The 15,216-nt window shown below is 39.0% G+C and overlaps 1 protein-coding gene across 1 annotated transcript; it reads left to right on the top strand.

Annotated features, from left to right (window-relative positions):
• Window positions 1–6: 6 nt before the first annotated feature.
• YEATS4 (YEATS domain containing 4) lies at window positions 7–5,001 on the top strand. Its single transcript, XM_042017803.1, has 7 exons — window positions 7–96; window positions 197–316; window positions 866–932; window positions 1,023–1,117; window positions 2,551–2,643; window positions 2,722–2,809; window positions 4,422–5,001. Exons 1-7 carry the CDS (start codon window positions 46–48, stop codon window positions 4,589–4,591), a joined length of 684 nt encoding a protein of 227 aa, XP_041873737.1. The 5' UTR covers window positions 7–45; the 3' UTR covers window positions 4,592–5,001.
• The last annotated feature ends 10,215 nt before the right edge of the window (window positions 5,002–15,216 follow it).

Here is a 15,216-nt window from a genome sequence, read left to right as displayed (position 1 = left end):
GGCGGGTGCGGGCGGTGGCGGCGGCGGGCGGCGCCCCCGGGCAATATGTTCAAGAGAATGGCAGAGTTCGGGCCTGACTCCGGCGGCAGGGTGAAGGTGCGGCCTGGGCGGCCGCCGGCGAGGCGCGGGCCGCGGGGGGCGGCGCGGCAGCGCCTCTCTGAACGCGCCGCGTCCGCTTGTGTTCCTTTTCTTTAAGGGCGTTACCATAGTGAAGCCGATCGTGTACGGGAACGTCGCGCGGTACTTTGGGAAGAAGCGAGAGGAGGATGGTCACACTCACCAGTGGACGGTGTACGTGAAGCCGTACCGGAACGAGGTACAGCAGAGCCGCTTCACCGAAGGGCTGGTCGGGCTTTGGGACAGGCGGCCCGGGAAACTGGGGAAGCGCCATCCCTGGAAGCGTGCAGAACGCCTGTGGATGTGGCACCTGGGGACATGGCTTAGTGGTGGCCTTGGGTTAAGGGTTGGACTCCGTGATGTTAGAGGTCTTTTCTAGCCGGGACGTGGGGGTTTGAAAAGCCGGGATTCGAGGAAGGGGCAGGAGGGTCTTTGGCTGTAAGCAGAGGAAACACATAGGCTGGTGGGTTTCCTAAAAAGAAAACCATGGGAAAGGCATGCTTTCACTTCTGTATTTTTGGAGTGGTCTTTCCAGGTTAGGGGAAGACTGGGGAGCATTCGTGGGGACAAAATACTAACAGACCTCTGTGCCAGAACTAGTTTTTGGATTTACTGTTTTACTTTTCTTCTGTGTTTAAAGTCAGAAGTAATATTCTTAAGTCAGAAGGAATGATAGGCATGTAGGATAGATGAATGAACAGTAGCTTGGTGTGCTGAATAATCAGAAATAGCAATGTTTCTGTTGTAGGACATGTCTGCATATGTGAAAAAAATTCAATTCAAGTTGCATGAAAGCTACGGTAATCCTTTAAGAGGTGGGTCTTGCATTTTGGCATTTGTTCCTAGAACTGGGCTTTTGTTCCGGCTTTATCATGGGTTTAACACTTCTGTGTTTCCTATTGCAGTTGTTACCAAACCACCATATGAAATCACCGAAACAGGCTGGGGTGAATTTGAAATAATCATTAAGATATTTTTCATTGATCCAAATGAAAGACCTGTAAGTACACTGAACTTTTAACAAAACTGAAATAATTAATTATGGTGGCCTACAGCTGTGCTCTAAGAAATTGGTGGTCAAAATAAGTTTCATTGGTCATGGAAGTAATAAAAGTCTGGTTTTGTAGAAAATTAATTTAAGGATTGGTCACGTTTTCCTGTTTCTGTGCTTTGCTCCTGGTATTCATGACTGCTTTTCCTGTGCTTCGCTTCTGTGACATTTTCTAATACGTGACCACGTATTACACCTTACCTAGGTTGAGCACACGCTGAGGATTTCTCTTCCGTGTAGCTTCCAAGTTCTAGGATATTTGAGTATTTTTTTTTTTTTTTCTGTCAGATCAAAATCAGTTAAAAAGCAGCAGAGGTACTATGCTAGCATAAAGTCTCTGCCTAAGAAAACCAGGTTAAGACAACTCTGTAGTTGCATAAAGCACTGGAATTAATTTCTTTCTTCCATTCCTGTGTTTCAGACATATCTTGTAGGCTTGTTTATCCAGGTTTAGGTAGGAAACTTGATTATTATAGAGAAAAAGGATGTTTCTGGAAGCATTGTGTTCCTTCTGCCACATGAACAATCCTTTTATTTATCCATTTTTTGCTAAATGAGAGGGAAACTGAATTTTATGTTTTTCTTGAATACGTGGCAATCTGTAGAAAGGGTTTCCTATGCTTTTGGTCTCAGTAGCATCCTGATTTGTATTAATTCCATTCACAGCTTGGCCAAGCTGTCCTAAACTGGTTGGGTGTTTTTTCTTTGCTGCAGTTCTTGGAAGGCTGTTCTGGAGCCTGTCACATTCTTCCTTTCCAGGAAGTACCAAGAGGAGTAAGGTGGTGCTCTGTCCCACCATCACTCCTGGGCCTGTTCGTAGAAGGGGAGAAACGTGGGCAGTGTGTGCTCTTCCCAGGCCCTGGGCCAGGTGGTCAGTGGCTCCTCAGGGCTGGATAGAGGGCTTCCAGTCCTCTCCCCACCCTGCCATGTGCAGTGCAAGGATGGAAGAGTAACTCCATAAAGAGAGATTCCAGTGAAAAGCGATTCACAGCCTCCCTGGTCCTCTCTTTTTCAGGAAGGGAGGATAACATCACAGAAAGCACTTTCTAAGTGATTCATTGGGAAAGTCAATTTTAATTAAATCACCTATTTGGAAATGTTTGAGAGAAGGTGGTATTAGTCGTTTTTACATACCAGTACTGAACCACTTTCCCAGGCATTTTTAAAGTCTCAAGAGGCCTTTGGATAGTTGGCATGTTTTAACAGTTAATATTAAATTTAAGTAATTCTACTGAAGCTATATGACATTTATATTTGCATTCCTAAAACATTTTTAAATCCTATACAGTTGCTTTGTAGAACAAGTACTACTTTTTGATATCTAGAACAAGATTTCTATTTCCCTACAATTGTCAAGCTAATAAAATTCTGTCTTTGCATAGGTAACCTTATATCACTTGCTGAAGCTTTTTCAGTCGGATACCAACGCCATCCTGGGGAAGAAAACTGTAGTTTCTGAATTCTATGATGAAATGGTATGAACATTCTTAATGTAATCCTCACTTTATTTTTAAAGAGTATTAGTGATACCATGTATTTTTCTCCTTCATTAGATATTTCAAGATCCTACTGCAATGATGCAGCAGCTGTTAACAACATCTCGTCAACTAACACTAGGTGCTTATAAACATGAAACAGAGTGTAAGTAGAAAGTCAAAATATTTAATTTTAGAAATAACAATAGCTGGATGTGCTTTTAGTGGGTTTTTTTTCTGGACTGTAGCAGTAAAATGGATTTGGATGCTGCTAAAAAGTGATATTTTTGTATTAAATTTAACTTGAACTTTTGCAAAGATATTAATACTTCAATACAATGTAAAGTTTTTTGTGTCCTTTTTATCCAATTTGTCTCCAAATATAAGCAAAAATATTAAGGGAATTAAGGAAATTAAATTAAGATCCATTGGATCATAAGTTGTAGTGTGTTTAGTGATTATTTCTGTTCTGATCTTCTGTACTTCATCTCTTACTTGCTTTCTGAGAGTAGAAGATTTAGTATTTATTGAGCCAAATTCCTGCCCTAATAATTACAAACTTTATTCCATCGTAGTCCACCTCACCTGACCTTATGTTCACCTGACAACAAATGTCAGGTATTTTTTTGGACAGCAAACACCTAGAGCTAAGAGTGGAGAGTGATTATGAGTTTGAAGCTCTTCAAAGTTGGGGTTGCTATTTGCCTTACGTCTGCTTGGCTATGTGGATGTGTGAGCTGCTTGTATTTCCTGCCTCAGTTCAGCCAGTCTTGAGGTGGATTTTTGTTATTGTTGCATGTTACAGTTTTTGTTTAGAAAATATGATTCATAAAAACATCCAAATGTAAACTTTCTTAGTTTAAAATTTTCGGATATTTCTCCAAAGAGTAGGTAGAAACTTTTAGTGTGTTTTTTTTGATAATATTTGCCTCTGCCACAATTACATAATGTATGGGATATGAGGGGTCTCTGTGGTCTTCATAGATTTGTTGACTTTACCATCTTTATCCCAAAACTTGTGCATGAAAAAAATAATAAAAAAGAGGATACTTGATGTCAGATGTTCGTAAAGCACGGCAGCATCACTAAAACTTTTGAATATGTAGAATTAAACTCCAGTGAGACACAGAAAATGGTTACAGTACGTCGAGGCAGAACCACAGAGTGGTGGAGGCTTGAAGGCACCTGTGGATGCATCTTGTCCACCCCCTGCCCTGTCAGGGCCACCTAGAGCTGATTCCCCAGGACTGTGTCCAGATGGCTTTTAAATGTGTCCAAGGATGGAGATTCCACAACCTCTCTGGGCAGCCTGTGCCACCACCTGGTCACTTTCACAGTAAAAGCTTCCTGATGTTCAGAGGGAACCTCCCAGATTTCAGTTTGTGCCTGTGGCCTCATGTGCTGTCACTGGGCACCACATATTCATAGTTCTTTTTCATAGTAATTTCCCATGTATTTGCTGTTACCATGTCAGGCTTTATTTTCCTCACCAATCTTTAAAAAAAACTGTCTAAAATTATTTTATGAATTGTATAACTCCCTCTACAAAACTGATGGGCTGAGGGCTGAAAGAGGCTGCAAAACAAGCTTCTTTTTTTTTTTTTTTTTTTAATCCAGATTCTTGTGTGGATACCATTTTGATTACAACCATTGAATCTCTAAGGCTAAAAGTAATAGATTATTTTTTCAGGACACATGCTATCCAAATTACTGTTTCAATTTTTTAAAAAATTGCAACTTTTCATGGTACTTGAAACATTTCTTTATCACCACCACAGTTGCAGATCTTGAAGTGAAAACAAGGGAGAAGCTCGAAGCTGCCAAAAAGAAGACTAGTTTTGAAATTGCTGAGCTTAAAGAAAGACTAAAAGCAAGCCGTGAAACCATCAACTGTTTAAAGAATGAAATCAGAAAACTTGAAGAAGATGATCAGTCTAAAGATATGTGACCAGTGCTGACTTGTATGTACTGAAAATGGAAAGACTTCAGTCATGGAATTGTGTGAGTTCTCTTCAGTTCTGTAACTGAGCCTATGAGAATTTCACTGGTAAATGATTGAAGTTTGTGGCAATCAACTCCATAAATGGAAAAAAGAAAGAATGTATCCTTGTTTTATAGTTAAAATCTGTGGGTACTTAACGATTTATTTCAAGTGGAAGTGGTCTTGGAGACCAGACTACTTTTTTTTTTAAAACTGCATTTGAGTCGTGTATGAAAACTTTGTATTAAGTCTTGTATTAGTTCAATGTGACTTTACAAAATGCTGGTGTTTACTTTTTTTACTGTTTTTTTTTTTCTACTGATTGTTTAGAGATGCATCTTTAAAGCTAAAAATAAAATATGCAGTTTTTTATTTTAGTACTTGTCTCTGTCCAGCAGTGGGCTTCAAGAACAACTGTAAGTAGCATACCCTGATTTCAGGCAGGTTGAAATACAATGGTATGCAAGTTGTTTAAGTCTGGTTGCAGTGACTTTTGGCATGTCTCTCTGTTATCAGCACAGTGAAAACACTTTATGAAAACAGGATTTTAAATAACTTGTTTTTAAAACAGGTAAGAGTTTCTAGCCCCAAAGCTGCTTTAACACATATAAATGCGCCAATGCTACAAACTATGTTCAGAAGCAGCAAATTATTCCAGTACTGTTTTGTAGGATTTTGTTTAATATTTGTACTGTACTACAGTCACTTCACCTGCTCCAGCCTGGTGTCCCTCCCACAAGAGATGGTCTTCCATGAACTTCTCAATGTGAAAGCTTCTCATGGGCTACATTTCTTCACTAAATGCTCCAGTGTGGCTCCCCCATGGGGTCATAAGCCCTGCCAGCAAACCTGCACCAGTGTGGGCTCCTTTCCATGGGGCCACAGAAGCCTGTCCAGTGCAGGCTTCCCATGGGATTGCAGTCCTCTTTGGGCATCCCTCTGCTCTGGTGTGGGGTCCTTCACAGGCTACAGGTGGATCTCTGCTCCACTGCCTGGAGCATCTTCTCCTTCCTCACTGACCATGGTGTCTGCAGGGCTGTTCCTCACATATTCTCACTCTTCTCTCTGTTTCCCTGGTGTAAGCAGGTTTTATTTCCCACCTTTTAAATCAGCAACCTGTTGGGCTCAGCCTTGGCCAGTGGCAGGTCCATCCTGGAGCCATCTGGCATTGGCTCTGTTGCACATGGGGAAAGCTTCTGGCAGCTTCTCACAGAAGCCACCCCTGTAGCTCCCTAACTACCAAAAACTTGCACATAATTCTTAAGTCACTAGCAAGTGCTCCCCCAAAAATCTACATGATTTTATCAATGCTTTGAGAACAAAGCACTCTTTTCTTCATATTTGAAAAAAACTGATGATTGATTGACTTTTATATGGCATGGTAAACTGAATCACTCAGTATGTAGATTTAGGGTTTTCATTAAGAACAGCAATTTGGCATACTTAGTTTATGGTATTATGTATGCACAGAGGCTGAGGAACAGCTTGTACTGTGCTGTTTACACAGATCCTTCCTAGCACTGCAGAATATCGAAATCTGTCAATTTTTGGCTAAGTGCTTTGGTTTCTTTATTCAGTAGCCAATTTCCTTTTAAGCAGCAGCTGAAGAAGAATGCTGTTTTCAGAGCTGTGCGTTGAGAGTAAGACTTGCATGGGCCACAGTATATTGTGTATGCTGAAACAAAAATGGGAATGGAAAGCACGATTTGTGGTGTATGCAACATTATTATCTTCATATTTGTCAGTCAAAATAGTAGTAATGATGACCAGCTCAAATGGAATATTAAAGAGGATCTGCAAGAGCTTTGACTAACATGAGTATGTGCTGAAACAGACTTGAACAGACCAAAAAAGAATGGAGATCTACCTTTTGAATCCAACTTTTTTGTGGGAGCCTAAAGTATTTTTTTTGTTTACATCCAATAAACATCCTGAATCCTAGTGTCCTAGGATACAGGAACAACGATCCTGGCTCCACTGTTAGTAGCCCTCAGCATGCTAGACCACTGATGTAATTTCTGTTTGTCATTAGTGGTCTTTTTTCCTCAGTTTTTCTTTCAACTTTTTGTATTTTTTTCCTTCTCCTTTGTGCTCTCTGCAAAGATCCTAGAAGAGTATTAGGCTCCTGAGAGCATATGTGTACACAGAGAATTTACAGTAAGTGTTGATCTTCTAGTGCATATCATTTTCAAAGTTATTAGAAGTGAAATGGAGTGGGGCACCTAAGGACACAGTTGCATTTGACCTCCATTGCCTTGAAGAAAAAGAAAAACCCAAACGCTACACTCTGCTTTATTTTAGTAGCCCTACAAAGATGCGATTGCAGAGAAAATAGTTCTGGTTTGTGCTTGCCAGGATGCAAACTTAAATGCTATTTATATTGCTGAGGCTGACCTTAGACTGTGGCTTCAACCTGAGTTATGATTGGGAAACACAGTTGTATTTAAATGTTCCTTTGCAGAGGCAGAGAAAAAAACCTCACTGTGTTACAGATACAGTTTGATATCACTGAATTGCACAGTAATTTGTTCAATTGCCTACTCTAAAGCTTTAGCAACCACTTGAAGTTGCCTTTTGGTAGGTAAAGATAAACCATGGTTTATCTCAGTTTATGTGCTTACTGTTGTGAGTTTTACCAGTGAGCATCAATATCAAGTATGCAAAACTAGTAGTTAGTGTCATGGCCACTTCCACTATAAAGACTTGGGGGTTTTAAATGTTTGAGCTAGGACAAATGACTACTCATCACAGTAATTTCAGACAATGACCTGTTTACTCAGTATCCAGTATTACGTATCACTGGTCCTTTTCTTACCTAGCTCCATCTCATATAACTTAGTTCTTTCCTTTGGGTTTGGCCCTCTGTAGTTCACAGTCAGACTGTGAAGTTGTATAAGGCTGTTGCCCAGGAGGTTTCTCACCAAAAGTGCCATTATCCGACAGGAGATGTGTAGATATGGTTAAGTGAAAGATTTACTTGAGAATTTTTGTAGTCAGTACTGGAAGCAACATTAAAGCACCCTGTTCATTTTTCTTCTAGACAGATGCTGGTAATAACCTCTTCTGATTATGCATTTCATCCATATAAAATACATCAGTGTGTGTTTGCTTCTTAATGAGAATACAGATTTAAGAGCGTTTCAGGTGGTTTTCAGACATGATGTTTACCAAACACCAGGTGGCAGCTATGTCCAAAATATTCTCCAGTCTCTACAGCAGCTTCATTACTGGGATTTTGGCAGATCTGTGATATCTTTGGTTGACCTCATTTGCTTTGAGACTTGATCATCTCATGAGACAATCTGTATTTGTTTTAGTAGAGGTGACCAAATTATCTCTTGCATGTTACAGAACTGTTCAGCAGCCTTGTCAGCAAATCAAATGTGCTGTGCCAGGAAGCACAAAATAAAGTGTCAATGTTTATAATTTTTGTTCATTTGGCAAGGGAAGCAGCTTTCAAATAAAAATCTCTTTGTTGTTTTTAGGGGTTGTTTTGAGGGGTTGTTTTCAGGGTTTTTTCTTTCTTTTTCAGGCCAAGATTATGTTACAATCTGAGTGCACAAAACTTAATTTAGGCACTCTACTGGACTACATGCTTTGCTTGCACTCAATTGCAGGTCCAAAATGGCAGGATTTTCCACAAGTAAAAGCAATTACTTTTTAAAACTTAATGTTGATAAAGTTAATAAACTTCTTTGACTACTTACTGTGTAATGAATACTACAAATGAACTTTGCTTTCCAAGTGTGTTGAAACTTCTAATTTTCCTGTATACAGCAGGGAAGAACACTTTTACTTAAGTAAGGGGAAGAGAAGAGAATTAGGATGGTAGAAAAGAATAGCAACAATGAGCAATTCCTGTTATATATATTATTGGGGATTTATGTAACATTCATTTATGGTACATTTATGCTATTTCCATTTTAAAATGTTCTAAGCTAGCACATGAAGTCGTTTAAGTTTCTAGTGAAACAGGCTTGCCTATGCAAATAGCTAGTACACATCCAAAATTAAAGTTTATGTTTTGATTTTCATAGGAAAACCCTCTTGAATGTCAATGAAAAGGCCACAAAAAGAACTCCATTAACATTGCAATATACAGTATATCCTACTCTGCCCCTAATAACAACTGTATTTTTAAGGCGTTCATGTGTTAAATGAGAAGCTGGCCATTCTTATTCCCATACTCGTGGGGAATTCTGTACTTTAGGACAGAAACAGATTTCATCTGATGTACTACTGGCTTCTGCTTTGCAAATACTTTCACCTGAAGTGACCAACAGCTTTGTTTTCTTCAATATCTCAATTCTGCAGTGTCTGGCAAATCTCACCTTTTTTTTAGTCTACAAAATCAGCTTTTTTCAAAGTGCACATTTCATTTAACCTCTGATCTAGAATGTTAATAAAAAGCATGGGTTTTAGTTAAACATGCTTCTAAGTTTCTCAGTGAAACTTGTCTTTATTCATAGAATCAAGAAACAGGATATATGACTAAGAAAGTTCTTCCCATGATGAATTGCTCAGGCAGAACTGCACCTCAGTTTAAATGACTTTGAACAAAAGATAATAGAATCATTCCACAGTTAAATCGTATTTTCTAATCTTGCATCTTTAAGCATGCTGGGTAAATGCAGGTATTAAGAGTTGTCAAAACCAAGGTTTATGCTCCTCATGCATGTAATAAGGGTGACAACTTTTGGACCTAAAATGTAGAAACTGAATAGGGTTGCAGCACTGTATTGTTCCATACACTGAGTCTGGTGAATGTAGCAGGGCCAGCATGTGGCTCCTTTTTTATCTCTTTGTTTATTAAAGTAAGAATTAATCCAGGTAATTTTTGTTTTAATTACTGTCCTGAGTAGAGTGATAACTGTGTTCCACATAACACTCCATTCAGGTCCCAAGCCACCTGAACTCCGAGTAAGTAAAAAGGAGAATGTTGAGAAGTTATGTTTCAGGAGCTCGCAGTTAACTTTTGGTGTTATTTCCTGGTTTCTTTATGGAAGTTTATGTAGTAGGTAAAGCATTTACTTGGTAAGCTAAATATTCCTGAGGAAAACTGAATCTGCATCACACAGTTTTAGACATTCTTCACCGTGAGATCATGAGAGTGCTCTCCAGTGCTGCTGCCCACAGTGAGCTGTAGACAGTCAGCTCTGAAGGACTTCTCTAAGACTGGACAGGGAACAGGCAAAGGAAAACCATAACCTCATGTAGTGATTAGGGCATTAGAGAAAACAAATGGGTGCTATTTTTCAAGCTGAAAAAAGCCACCATCCCAGGAAAGGGTTGCATCCTTAGTAAATAAATATGTCTAAATTAGATTGAATTATTTTCCCATTACCTTTGGAAGTTACACAACTTTTTTGTGGTTGTAGAATAAATATATGTATTGGACAACTGGAACTGGTTTTTTTTCCTTCCTGCTACAGGTTAAGCATGTTTGCATGGTGAAGAAAGACGCAGGACTAAACTAGACAGACTGAACTCCAGCACCCACTACATAGTGTTTAAAATGATCAAAGCATCCGCTGCTTTGCAAAGCTTTGTGGTTGCTCTGAATCTTCCTTTCATAGTCCTTATCAACAACAGCCAGGAGGGGCAGTGCTAGATGAAGATGGGCGTTGCCTTGGATCATGACAGAACATTGTGGGCCATGTCAGAGGGCACGGCTGATTTGCTGTGCACTCAACTGCTGGGCCTGCAAGTCACCAACCACAAGGCTGCTCCTCTTGGGTGCTACTTTGTGCTCATGGAGCATCTCATCACTGATCAGTCTGCTAGTCCTGCATCCTGATAGATTCACTCGAAATTATTTAACAGTAAGGAGTCTACAGTTTCAAATAGAGAGCACAGTCTAGCTGAATTTAAACTAAACTGTGTTGTGAGTTTTGCTTGTTTTTTATTAGTAAATGAGAAATGAGTCCTAGTCCTTGTGCATTTGCTGAGAAAAAAGAAGATACATTTCTAAGGCTGTGAATTCTTTCTAGTATTCTTTTTCCCCTCAGGCATAAAAGACAGAAACAAAAGCACTACTTTTTTGGAAGAGGCTGACACAGTATGTGTATTTTTAAATGGAAAAGCAGTAAAACTCTTCATGGATTCATTGTCTGAAAATTCTTTGTTCATAGTTTAATCTGACCCCATATGGTACTAAATGCTTGCAAGTGCTCTGCCTCTGTGTTTGGAGATGGAAATGCCTGGTACTTCACTAAATAAACCTGACCTTCGATCCTTGTGAAGTGAGTGAATTTCAATCAGACCTCTGGTGCATGAAGGTAATAAATCAGTAAATGAAGGAGCCACATTTTAATAGTAGAAGGGACACTTTAATCATGTTTTATATTTCATGATAGTTAAGACTTTACAAGTATTAAGCTAAGACTTTTGGAAGTCTGAAGATACCCTATGCATAAACTTAAACCAGTTGTCAGTTTGTCACCTAGCCATTGCTACTGCATGCACTCTTGTTGACTTGGCAGTAGGATTATTTTCTTGCACTGTATTTTGTACATTTGCCAGAAGATTTGGCCTTTATAAGTTCCATCATTCTCCTCAGTTCTATGCTACAGCTACGTCACCACTCAATAAATACTGGACAAATGATCTGTAAGACATAAAGCAGTGCAACTTGGTTTTGCTGCTGCTGTTACTTCCTGAGCTTTATCTGACACTGATGCTGTAGAGTGCTAGCTTCAGTCTTACCTAAGTCTAGAGACAGTTTGTGTGACAGCTCTGAATACACTGTGATCATCTAATAGCTGTGCACACTCAAGCATGTTGAACTTGGTTAGCAGCCATCATATACCTGCATCACTTCTCTGTGGCCTTGTGTAAAAATACCCCCAAAAAACCAAAACACTGTGGCTGACGCTTTATCCTAGTGTCCCTAATACAAAAAAAAAAAAAAAAAAAAAGCTGATCTACTGTATTTTAATAATAATAATAACATTTTGTAAATGCCATGTAATGCTAAATCATTGATGTTTCACATCAGATGCTTATTATCATTACAGCTTTGTTTGGAATTTCTGTCTAAAAAACCCCAACACCACAAAAATCAACTCAGTTACTTGGGTTCATTCTGATCTCTTTACTGCTCCATAGTCATACCTGGTTTTTTGAGGACTGACTGTGATTTACTCTACTGGGGTTAGAATTGCATCCAAACTAACTTCAGTAAAGACACTTTGTAATTGCAAAGCAGAACCAGATTTGAAATAACATTCTCATGATCAAAGATTCCAAGAAGCTTTTATAGTAATTGGAGAATAACAACTATATAAAATGTGTTTGCTTCTCATATTTAAATGAAGCATAAAGATAAAATGCATGAGAGGCATATTAAATGAACACACAGATACTTTATCTGATAAGACCAAAGCAATTGAGTGGGATTTTAATTTAGGTATTTGACTGACTTTGTGAAATAAGAAATGTTTTTGAAGTAATGCTGGCCTTGTTCCACAATATCTGAAAGGTTCACTCAGTTGTGGATTGCTCCAGTGGGCTATTCCCTTCACTGATGATATATTATTATTTATATTGTATCCTGAGAATACTGCACATGTAAAATGCACAGGCAGAGTTCCAGGCCTGAAGGCCTGCAATCTGAATGTGCAATATAGGATGGGTGGTATAATAAACTTCAGCCCTTTACTCCAACTGTAAGAAATGTCTTTCAGCTCTAAAATTATACCCTTCATCCACTTTGATCTGAAGAAGCATTCAGTACACTACAGTTCTCATCCTGTGGCAACACAGTCTGACTGTAGTGGGTAAGAGAAGCAACTGCTGCCTATGAATTCACCATCTTTAACAAATCAGACTTATTTCTTAAAAAATAATATTCCAGGAAGTCACTTGCATGAAAATTGTTGTTATGGTTTAAGAAAGGAGAGATGGAAAAAAGAGTTGAGAAAAAAATATTCTGAAAGTCTGCCATTTGTAGCAAAAAGGCTATTTGAGGGTTGAGTGGGCACACGTTTTGTACAGAATTAAGTAGCCTTGGGAAAAAAACTTAAGAACAAAAACTCTAAGCATCTTGCATCATTACTTTGACAAAATAACCCTGTACCCACCAATTTTGAAAGCAGAACAAAAGACCCAAATACTTCAGGCTGCTTCACAGAAGTCTGCACTGACGAGTGGGTCTTATTTAAAACCAAGGTATGCAGTCTATCCCGAGCTCTGACACTAATAGCAACTGACTGAACATCTCAGGAAAGGCCAAGAGTGTGACAGAGAGAGAAGGAAAAGCCCATCAAAGATTGTCTGTGGTCCACAGTCACCACTTTGGCTCTCCTGCCATAACGAAGCTCTCTGCCATGAGGGGCAGAAGTTTTCTTAGTAGTGGAATGAACTTCCCCAGGAGGTAGGCTCATAAACTTCACCTTTTCTCCCTTCATCTTGAAGGTCTGTTTCTTTGGGGTTCTTTTTTAAAAAATGCTTCATTAAAACAAAAACTGTTCTGTCATCTTTCCCTCCTCCTGCAAAGAGGCAGTGGGGAATAACAAACACAATTGGGCAAATCTCTTTGTATAGTACAGTCAGTTAGTCCCACCTGAATCGAACTGCTTCAGGAAAAATTCTATGAGCAAGACTTCTTTGGTCTCCATCTTTCAGACTCTTCTCCATATTTGTTTCTGCATGAGTGAATAATGTTGGTATATATTTTGATTTTGTCCCTAAACTGCCTTAAAATATAAGCTATTATATTACAGCTGGTGAGGGGTCAGTAGCTCTGACCGAGGCTGGGCATACCCTACACTATTATATGCTACTGAAGGGAAATCTAATGATTTCTGCTTGAAATAATTATTAAAATATCATTATGTTAACAAGGCTGCCTTTATTTCCCTTGTTTCAAGCAATTATGTAGTTTGCTTCTACTGGCTTGTGTGTGAACTTAGGCAGTCCTAAAAGTGAGAAATAATATGCTGGCTGCAAAATGAGGCAGTGTAAAAACAGCTTTACATTCCATTACCAATAATTCTGCTTTGTCATAAGTCACCTTTTCTTCTTCTATGCCACTTCTAAGGGAACATGCCCAAAGTTATTTCCACAGACTTTTATGTTGGCTGTTTCAGCTCTAACTTTAGAAGTTATTTTTTTCAAGGGCTGGGAGTGGTTCATCACTTTGGATGGCCCATCACCTTCACTTGGTTGTTTCTGCCTACATGGTAATAACGTTCTTGTTTTCCTGAAGAAGACCACTCCTTATTTGCTGGGGAGAAATGAAAAAACCCTGGCATTTATGCTTTTCTTCTCTTAAAACATCGGGTTATGATCAGTACTTCAGCAACAGCTTCATAAACTGAGCCTTCCACTAAGCAGTGGTGAGACCCTTCCAGGGGAGGGTAGGTGATACCTTTCAGAGTGCTCCAATTCCCATCTGTCTGTATAAATCACAATGCTTAGTTATCTACTCATGTCCAGATGGGATTTTGGAGTCCGTGGGACAATGGCACATGAATGATGGAGAGTGAAGCCTGTTCTACCAGTGTTCAGAACAGCTGACCTTGCACTTCCTTTGACCACTGATTTCACTAACAAATTATGATTAAGAGGCAGAAGAGTAATCCTGCCAGTGTGAGCTTGGGTTCCCTCTGTAGATTTACTGCTGAGCAGGCAGAATTGTTTTGGAAGACAGAAAGAGAGTGTGTTTTACTGTTTCTCAACATGATAATCTGACTTCTTCAGAGAAGCTCTTATGTCTTTCATGAAGTACTATATCCATCCCAGAGAAACTGCATATCACTGTGAGTCCAATTTATGTCACTATTTATATAAAAGCTAATTTATATAGTGAAGTATATATAGAAGTAATGTATTTTATTTTTTCTACTCCAGATAGTAGAAAAATACGGGATTAAAACAATCACCATTATATCTGATTTTGCTAAATAAGTTCTATCACTGCTAAGGGAAAAAAAATCAGATTGCAACTTTAAATGTTCCTTTAAACTTCTTCCTGAGCATACCAAAGGGCAATTTTCTAGGAAAAGCAATGGTATTGCTCTCACTGCACAGGACACACTAACTTGTGTGCAAGAGAAAGGAGTTTCAGAAAGGCAGATACACAACTCTGGTATGTAATGTAGATTAGAATTTAACATTGAAGACTATTTTGCAAAGACAGTTAAGTCATTCTGCCAACCATAATGTCCCTTAGTTATGCAAATGTCCAAGTAGAGCAGCGATTATCTGCCTGTGACAATGCAGGTCTTTCCACTACTGCTAAGGATAGCTTTATGAGAAGGTACTGCTGCCCCTATAGGACTGGGTTGCCTGAGGGTCATTTTCATCATCTTTGAACATGAAAAAGTTTATTTAAATGTAGTCCTGGAACCTGAAATGCTTAATTCACCCATTCACAAAAAGCTGTCTGTAAACTGATGCAAAATACATACAGTAACAGCTATTCTAGTAAAAGTTTACATCAATTTGCCAATTTTCTTCCCTCACTGTCTCAGATCCTACATGTTGCCATGTTATCACCAGACTTTCAGCTATTGCTGTGCATTTACTGATTGGAAACCATAGTAGGACACATTCCTGTAACAATGCAGACCCAAGGAGAAAGTTATGTT

Source organism: Corvus kubaryi, unplaced genomic scaffold (genome assembly GCF_017639235.1).
Source record: "Corvus kubaryi isolate FWS band 111438036 unplaced genomic scaffold, C.kubaryi_AGA036_p1.0 137, whole genome shotgun sequence".
Classification (NCBI taxonomy): Eukaryota; Metazoa; Chordata; class Aves; order Passeriformes; family Corvidae; genus Corvus; species Corvus kubaryi.
The sequence above is the reverse complement of the archived record's forward strand: the minus strand, read 5'-3'. Positions and strand labels throughout refer to the sequence as shown.

Bases quoted from the DNA above. Each gene is read 5' to 3' on its own strand.
- YEATS4 (XM_042017803.1), top strand. From the start codon at position 46: ATGTTCAAGAGAATGGCAGAGTTCGGGCCTGACTCCGGCGGCAGGGTG. The intron at 2,644-2,721 runs GTATGAACATTC...CTCCTTCATTAG, and splicing joins CTGAATTCTATGATGAAATG to ATATTTCAAGATCCTACTGC. The intron at 2,810-4,421 runs GTAAGTAGAAAG...TCACCACCACAG, and splicing joins TTATAAACATGAAACAGAGT to TTGCAGATCTTGAAGTGAAA.